Source organism: Cetorhinus maximus, chromosome 10 (genome assembly GCF_964194155.1).
Source record: "Cetorhinus maximus chromosome 10, sCetMax3.hap1.1, whole genome shotgun sequence".
NCBI lineage: Eukaryota > Metazoa > Chordata > Chondrichthyes > Lamniformes > Cetorhinidae > Cetorhinus > Cetorhinus maximus.
The window spans coordinates 61,875,076-61,884,563 of record NC_135888.1 but is presented as its reverse complement, the minus strand read 5'-3'; the positions used below and the strand labels follow the sequence as shown (position 1 = coordinate 61,884,563).

Genomic DNA, 9,488 nt, shown 5'->3' with positions numbered 1-9,488 from the left:
CAGCGGTTCAAGAAGGCAGCTCACCACCACCTTCTCAAGGGTAATTAGGGATGGACAATAAATGCTGGCATAGCCAGCGACACCCATATCCAGGTGAATGAATGAATTTAAAAAAGGGTGAGCAATATTTCATTTTAAATGAGCCAAGCAGTCAGGCCTACAAGAATAGAGGTGAAAGCCCTTCAGCAGCAGTGTTGGGGGCAACTGACCGACCTTCACTGCTGGCCATCCCCTATGCGGGACAAAGCGCCTTTGGTCCAGTGTTCCCTACCCCCACTGGGAAGCTGCTGAGCATACGCTTCCACACAGCTGGCAGCCTCCCTACTGGGCAGGGGTCCCATCCACCGCCGCCATAACGCAGGTGGCCTGGGCAAATTGCCCTTAATTGGGTCTTTAAGTATTCAAATTGTCTGTCTACCTCGGATCAACAAGAAGCTGAGCTGCCGCTGTTCCCAGCACTGGGAAACTCCCTGGTGCGTTCGTCCTGGCAATGTCTCAACCAATCAGAGTCAACTTGCCAATCAATCAGCACTGCTTTTCTCGTGCAGTATAAATTGTTGTTCCCTTTGAAATTTGGCATTCTTGCATCTGTCCTGGTGAGTGCAAGACGAAAAGTTTTGACAGCATGTCTCTTTACAGCAATATTTGCAAATCTCTCTGGCGACAGAACTGTGTCAAGGAGCCAGTCCGACACAGCTCTTCAGCTCCATTCCTGCCACCTGGGGGCCATTAAAACTCTGCCGACGGTCAAACTGAATCAGAACTGCAGCGTCAGTTGACGATAAGGGAAGGGATTTAACTGTTTCCAGACTTAGATTGTGTGAAAGGAGAACATAACTGAACAACCCAAGAACATGTGTTGCATCACTGTTGAGTGATCCTGCCTCCCCTGGGCTACACTAGTTTTTCATCATGCAGGAGGCTGGAATATAAAACTACCCACAAGAACTGTTCAGATGCTGAGTAATTTGAGTTGAACATCTAAACAGCACAATTAAGGTCAGGTTCAATTGAATAATGGCAAAGTTTGTTATTGAGAATATCAGCAGGATGTGACTTCACCACAGACGATTGTGGGCAACAGACATAGTTTATGCATTTATTAATTCTGCTACAAAGAGTGTTGTAGCAATGAAGACTGTCAATTAAACTAATAAAAGAGGTACCACCCTTCAGTTGTTTATATATTAGAAAACTTCAAACCATTGCTAACTTTGACGTTTTTTTTGTGAATCTTAAAGGGAGGGATGTCAGCACTGAGGAAGCTCCCTCAAGTTCAAGCACACATTCTCAGCATTAAGGTTCCCAGGGCAGGTACATTGTAGGTTTAGTAAAGAGTAAAAATCCATCTACGCTGTCCCCATCAAACACTCCCAGGGCAGGTACAGTGTGGGTTAAGTTAGCGAAAGGTTCCCTCAACATTGTTCAATCAAGCCATCCATGAGCCTTCCCACCCCAGACTTAAATGGGGCAGATACAGGAAGGCAGTGGGATCCCCACCTGGCACCCTGCCACTTGATTAAGAGCACCCCCGCCTCGAAACTCGCATCAGGGATGGCATTAAATTCTGCCCATTGTTTAAGGTGTAGTTACATCTTCCAATCACAGAGCTGTCACAACTCACTTGAACCCACAATGATGTCAATTGCCTCCTTAATAGGAGCAGGTGGGGTCCAGGGCCTTCTCTCTCCCCATCCCTCGTAAAAATGGTTGAGGGGGGAAACAGAGGGATAATGTACCTCCTGGGCATATCATTTGGTGGCCATTTTTTTCTGGTTTCACCTCTTTTTGGTCCCGATCAGCTTTGTGAAAATCCAGCCCTTGGTGTCTCTTTTCTGGAAGCAAGGGTACATGCCACCACCCACCCCCCTTACCTAGTCTAGTGTATACGTGACTCCAGTCCCACACTGCATTCTTAATATGGGTGCGGCAATAAATGTGACCCAGCTAGCAACACCCACATCCAGAAAACATATTTTTTAAATTCTCATCATTCTTTTAGATGTGAAAATGGTAATTAGCAATAGTCCACAAAGGGCCAGAAGCTTCTCACTCCATTAGAGAGAGAGAATTGGTTACAAATTGCTTGAGAGGCACTACTCCACCAGGATGGGGTGAGGCAAGGAGGCAGGCCTCCATGAGCTAACACAGCTGGCACAGGGCTCAAACCCATGGCATTGCTAATATTCTACACCATACTCTAGCTATCAGAGCTAACTGACCCCCAATGGCTGTGATAAAGAGCTTGAGAATGAGCTGCTGCCCACCCTGGGGGTGCACATATTACACAGGTTATGGTAAAGTTGAAGTAGACCTCAAAACTGTGCAGCTCCTTTCCTCTTTCGGTTTTCTTTCTCTCCTACAACTCACCGACTTTCTGAAAAAGACAACCACATTTGGCATCAGCAAACCACTACTTCTATGTCTTCTCCCCTACAGTCTTGTTGTCCTGCATGACCTTGGTCCTTCTCCTGGTCCATGCAAAGATGGGAAAGCATTGAGTTATTTTGAAGTGCGCTGGTCTGACAAACTTTGCAATGGATCATAAGAACACTGAAATGTAGAAACAGGAGTTGGCCATTTAGTCCTTTGACCCTGTTCTGTCAGTCAATGGCTGATCTCTGATCTAACTTCATATACCTGCCTTTGTCTCATGTCGGTACTGTACCCTGGTCCTTGACTCTACTCGGCTGTCATTGACTGTAATGGCTATGTGCTTATATTGCCTTCAAAGTGTCTGTCTGGCAGGTCTCCTGATCCCCTGCGGATAGAGGACTGTGGTAATCTGAGGTGCAATACACCTTTAAGAGAATGTGAACAGATTGACCACATGACTGTATTACCCAATTGCTGTGTAGCGTGGGCTACGATGTTAATCAGTAGTTTAGAAAGGGTCTGGTTGGAGAAGCACACACAAGTTAGTGCTCTGTTACTTGTGTTAATAAACAGCATGTGCTTCAGCTTACATTGGTCTCTGCATCTGCAGTATCTTGTTTACCAACTCACTCACCAGAAGATAGGCGTGCAACCATGTTCACTGGACAAAGTGACCCAACAGAAGGAACATAACAACTGGTGATGAGGAAAAACACAGCCAGTCGATGACTCCAAAGAAAGTCGCGGAAATTCAACAGAAGTAAATCAGCCGTACCTTGCAAGGCGATTGTAAGTACAGCCTTCATCATAGCTGTCAGAGTTATCTCCCTCCATTTTGCCACAGTTTGGCCATATCGAACTGTTTGATCAGTCCACCGATGACTGATCACATTATATAGAACGCCCCACGTTCTTCTTTTTGGCCAATGACATATCAGGGGGGGAGAAGAGGAGAGCAATCCTCTGACCGGCATGTGGCAGTAAAACATACGGCCTAATTTGTAGTCTAACGACACCAAACGTCCCAGATTCCAAGAGCTTTGATGAGTTGGTGAATCTTGTGAAAAGCCACCCTCGGTAACAACACAGCATTTTAAATTCAATTCGAGGTGTCGCGCCCCTAGACAGACAGTAGCTTGCTATGTAGTAGCCTTAAAACAACTGACAGAGCACTGTGAGTTTGGGATGTTGATTAATGACATGCTAAGAGACTGATTAGTATGTGGGATTAATGAAGGCGCCATTCAGAAAAGGTTGTTGTCAGAAATGAATTTAGACTACAAGGCACTGGTGTTGGTGTTCGCAATGGAGAGCGCAGTCAGTGATTCAGAAGCAATCAAAGGAGCACAAAATGATGCCATTCTTCATGTCAGGAACGAAGCACTGGCTAGAAATGGCGCAAAGCGCAGGGCTCCAAGGAAAGGCAGGAAACAACCACCATTAACAGACCAGCAAAAAGCAATGGTTTAACAGAGGAAACCCACAATAATAATGGCAGAAATGAAGCCAGAAAGCCTGCAAATGAATGACAATTTAAAAGAATTGAGTGTTTCTAATGCCATCATAATGGGCACAATATGGAATAATATAAAAGACAGATTGAGACAAAATTTTAAACAAAAAGGTAGAAATCGTGAAATCCACATAATGGAGGAACCGGAAGAAACAGAGTCAGACATTTACTCACTACACAACTTGAAAATGGGTAAAACAGAGCCAATCTATATGACAGTGGAAGTCAATGGAAAACCCATCTGAATGGAGGTGGATACAGGGGCATCCATGACAGTTATAGAGGAACACACGTTCAAATATCTGAACGAAGGAGATCGCTCATTAAATCTGGAAAATTCGGATGCTAAATTAAAGATGTATACTGGTGAAGACAAACGAGTAAGAGGTATATGTAAGGTTCCAGTACAGTATGGAAGCCAGTCTGTTAATTTACCCCTGATAGTGGCAGCAGGGGGGGTCCAACTCTACTAGCTCGGAAATGGCTTAAGGAAATAAAGTTGGAGTGGACTGAGATTTTTCAACTCAGAATGAAAGATCTGCAAGAATTATTACAGTAATATGCCTCTGCATTCAGGGAAGAGGTTAGGAAGATTCAGGGGCTGCAAGCTAAGATCCATGTGGATCCTGGAGCAACCCCCAGATATTTGAAAGCATTGCCAGTCCCCTATGCATCGCGAGAAAAGATGGATATTGAGTTAGACAGGCTGGAAAGGTTGGAAGTCTTACAACCTGTACAATTTTCCAAATGGGCAGCACCCATAGTTCCAGTACTAAAGCCTTACCAGAGTGTGTGAATAATCGGGGACCACAAGTTGACCATAAACAAAGTGGCCAGACTTGACAGGCATCCCATACCGACAATTGTTGAATTGTACTCCAAGCTTGCAGGGGGAACCACATATACGAAGCTCGACATGAGCCACGCTTACCAGCAAGTTGAGCAAGAAAAAGCCTCTTGAGATTTTGTGACTATCAACACACATAGGGGGTTATACCAGTATACCAGGTTACCCTTCAGAGTCTCATTGGCTTGTGACATTTTCCAACGGACAATGGAAAATTTACCTCAAGGTCTGCCCCATGTGGTGGTTTATCTCGATGATGTCCTAGTAATAGGACTAACTGATGAAGAACAACTGGCTAACTTGGAAAGGTATTGACACATTTCTCACAAGCCAGAGTATGTTTGAAAAGAGAAAAATGTACTTTCCAAGCAAAAGAAGTGATTTACCTGGGTGATAGGGCTGGCTCGCAGGGCCTTCACCTAGTAGAAGACAAGGTGAGAGCTATTCGTGAGGTGCCAGCACTGAAAAACACCATTAGACTCAAGGCTTTCTTGGGAATGGTTAACTATTACAGCTGTTTCTCCTAAATTTGTCAACAGCACTGGCTCCATTATACTGGTTACTCAAGAGAAACCACAGGCGGACTTGGCAACAATAGGCTCCACAACAACAGACTTTCACGACAGTAAAACATTTGCCGCATTCATTGGCCCTGTTAGTACATTTCGACCCAAAGAAAGAATTCATTTTAACCTGCGATGCATTTCCTTACGGAGTAGGCGCAGTACTCTGCCCTCGGGTGGCAGATGGCTCTGAACGGCCCATTGGCTACATCTCAAGAACGCTCTGTGACAGAACAAAGATACTCACAAATAGAGAAAGAAGGCTTATCCATTGTATTTGGCGTTAAGAAGTTCCATCAATACATCCATGTTCGCCATTTCACCATCGTATCCAACCACAAGCCACTACTAGGCTTGTTTGGGGAAGATAAGGCAATACCCCCAAATTGCCTCTGCACGCATCCAAAGGTGGGCATTGGTTCCAGCTGCTTATGAATATACTTTTGTCCACCAGCTAGGAAGCCAGATTGTAAATGCCAATGCGCTGAGCCGATTACCCCTAAAGACAGCAATGTGAACATCCCAATTCCTCAGAAACTTGTCTTGCTATTAAACTTTCTGGATTCGTCACCAGTACAAATAAAAGAGTGGACAGACCGCAATCCAGTTTTGTCTCATGTAAGGGAACAAGTCTTGCAGGGATGATCTAACGACCCAAAGTCTGACGAAATGAAGCCCTATTTTAATAGGAGATATGAGCTCACCTGCCAGGTTGGCATCTTGATGTGGGAAGTGAGGGTCATTGTGCCTCTGAGAGGAAGACAGCCATTATTGACCGAATTGCATGGTGCTCATCCCGGCATCTCTAGAATAAAAATGTTGGCATGCAGCTGCTTATGGTGGCCAGAGATGGACACTAAAATCGAACATATGGTCAAGAGCTGCATACAGTGACAACAGGTATAGAAATTTCCCCCTTCTGCTCTATTGCATCCCTGGGAATGGCCAGAAAGGCCATAGGTCCGCCTCCACGTTGACTACATGGGGCCTTCTTTGGGCACAATGTTCCTCTTGATTATCAATGCTCATTCCAAATGGATGGATGTATACGAGGTGAGATCACCCACACCTGCCGCCACCATAGACAGATTGCATCAGAGTTTTGCGATACACAGTTTACCAGAGATAATAGTGTCTAATAATGGAACGGCATTCACCAGCGGGGAATCTAGAGATTTACAAGTCTCAATGATATAACATATGTCAAGACCTCGCCATACCACCCTGCATCCAATGGGTTGGCCGAGAGGGCAGTCCAGACCTTCAAAGCCAGAATGAAAAAACTGGATAGAGACTCTACAGCAACTAGATTATCACGTTTCCCACTCAGCTATAGGACTACGCCACACACGACCACCGGTATTGCCCTCACAGAGATGTCTCAGGACACTTTTGAGTCTCATCAGGCCGAATTTAAGGGGGAGAGTAGAGAGAAGTCAGGAGGTCCAAAAAAATGGACATGATTACCACAGTCATGAAAGAAACTTCGCTGTAGGAGAAGCAGTTTTTGCAAAGAACTTTGAAGATGGGCCCAAATGGCCATCAGATGAAGTCAGTGCAGTGACAGGACCCCTTTCCTATCACATATCGGTTGAAAATCAGGTAATTAGGAGACACATCGATCACCTCAGGAAAGGGAAACAGATCTACAAGAAAAGATATGCCAAGCATTCTGTTGGCGTCTACACCACATGTGGAAGGAACTCTTGCTTTGGAAGTACCTGTAGGATCCATTGAGCCTGAGAGAGTTGAAGAGGCAAACTTACGGGTTCCTACTGGGGAGCCTAGTGGACAGATAACTCCTGAGAGGGAGGCCTCAGATAAACCATCCGAAGTCGTAGAACTACGACGTTCGACACGTTTGAAGAAGTCTCCAGAGAGACTGAATTTGTAAATAGTTTATTTATGTAAATAGTTAATATATTGTAAAGGTTGTAAATTGTACTTTCAGACAAAGGGGGAGAGATGTGGTAATCTGAGATGTCACACACCTTTAGGAGAATGTCAGAAGATTGACCATGTGACTCTAAGGCCCAATTGCTGCATAGCACAGGCTACAATGTTAAGGGTCATTTAGAGTAGGGTCTGTTTGGAGAAGCACACATCATGTTAGTGCTCTGTTATCTGTGTAAATAAACAGTGTGTGCTTCATCTTATATTGGTCTCTGCATCTGCAGTATGTTGTTTACCAACTCAGTCACCAGTAGATAGGTGTGCAACCGTGTTTGCGAGCAAAACAACCCAACAGAAGGAACATAACAAGGACCTCTATCTTCCTATCAACCTCTTGCACCATGTCCATCAATGCTATGTTGGAGAAGCTTAAAGCACACATTCTGCGCTGTTGCTCCGCTATTCAGTGTTCTTCCTGCTTACTTGCCACACCTGCTGCAGTCAGAATGCACTGCCCCTTTTGAGAGGTGCAGGCTTAAACGTGCCAGTTTCACAAGCTTGTATCCTCTGCTGAATCTTGCAGCCACTCAGCTTACTTCATGCTGGCTGCACCCTACAATCATGGTAATGAGCAGGCAGCACAAAGTTTGTGGGCTAACTGCGCATCACCATCCTTGTTTTTGGAGATTATCTCTTCCCCCACTCTCCTTAGAATAACGCAATGGGATCTTTACTATCTATGGGAATGAGCAGATAGCGCCTTCGCTTAATATCTCATGTGAATGAGGTGACCTGGTCAAGTCTTAGGACAAAACTTGAAACCCAAAGCTTCCTGTTCAGGTAGATGCGTTACCCACTAAGCCACAGCTAACAACATTCTTTGCGTTGCTGGATCTCCTTAATATATGAAAGTAGGCTCTCCTCCTGACTGCTTAACATTAAAACTAACTGACATGTTTAATCACATTTTAATCGCCTTTCCCTCCCTCTGCAATTCACAGCCTACAGTACAACTCAGGCATTACTACTGTGTTGGACACTCTACAGTCACCGGTCTCAGATTGGCAGCTCAGTTCAACACTCCCACGCCAGTCATCCCATTCTAAGCCCTTGATTTTTAACTCCTCCTGTCTGATGAAAACCTGATGGCGATAGGGGGTTTAAAAATGAGGCCAGTCACTTACCCCGCATCATTCCATTTTGAGCAGGGGAACAGGGCACCAACAGGAATGCAGCATAAATACGCAGATCAGGTCCAATGTTGTCATCTGGATCTGGCTGCAATATAAATCATACGCCCATGTGGTGGAGGGATGATGACTTCCCCATCAGGTCAGATCTGCTGGAAGATTCATGTCAGGTAAATGTGAAAGACACTGTTTTAGGTTTCCTTGTGGGCCAAGGTGCTTGGGCCTCCCTTTTCATGAGCTATCCCTAAATCAGAGCCAAACCCAACCATTTCTCTGATTGCCTCCAGATTCCCAGCACCATCTTCAACTGGCTGCCTGGGAGCATTGCTACATTTGTCAAGCTGGGACCTCTTGCAGCAACATTCCCGCTCCCATCCACCGGCCAGGGAGCGGATTTGGCTATGTTTGGCCAGGAATCAGAGAAAATGTATTCAGATAAGGCCTAGTCATAAAGACACCTTGGCCTTCGTCTTCAGATTCCCCTGGGTTTGCTGCTCACTCTGGTGATCATGTGCTCTATCTGACCCCCATGCACCCACTGGTTTCATTAAAATGAGAGCCAAACATTCCATGAGAAGTTTTGTAAACATTTTAGTCAGGTAGAATATCACAGCTGTTGATGCATTGCAAGCATCCATCCCCTTTTAGCATGAAGTGAAGTAAGGGTGGCTCATTGGGTTGAGATCACTACTTCCTCCTGTGGTCTGTTGCTATGACAGTCCTTCCTGAGGAAGAGCGACAGCAGTAATCTGGGTACAAAAGAATCGTTAAAGAACAATACCGGTCGTAGTTCTGCCCCTCTCTTTCAATCGAGCCCGTTGAAACTATCCAATATTCTACATGAAAGGCATGGCAGGAATAACAACACTTGCCCTCAATGGAAAGTTGGTGAGTAGTTTTCGACATGTTAGGTGGCTTGCAGTGTATGTGTTTTTGAAGTTAGTTCATTTGTTGAATTATATGTTCTCTCATGAACACATTTCACAGAATGGGTATGCCTCTCACTGACCTTTATACACGTTTAGCTTAAATCAACTTGGGCGTTAACTTTCTTATGTTAATACAGACAATGTTGGTATGATTTGCAATAGTGGTGACAAAGTCAC

At 45.0% G+C, this 9,488-nt stretch overlaps 1 protein-coding gene across 1 annotated transcript in view; it reads left to right on the top strand.

Moving 5' to 3' along the window:
* The first annotated feature begins 9,134 nt into the window (after positions 1–9,134).
* LOC144685724 (regulator of G-protein signaling 14-like) overlaps positions 9,135–9,488 on the top strand; it is a 117,661-nt gene continuing 117,307 nt past the window's right edge. The window contains exon 1 of the mRNA XM_078550546.1: positions 9,135–9,270. Coding sequence (XP_078406672.1) covers positions 9,260–9,270 — 11 coding nt within the window. The 5' untranslated portion in view covers positions 9,135–9,259. The remainder of the gene's footprint in view (positions 9,271–9,488) is intronic.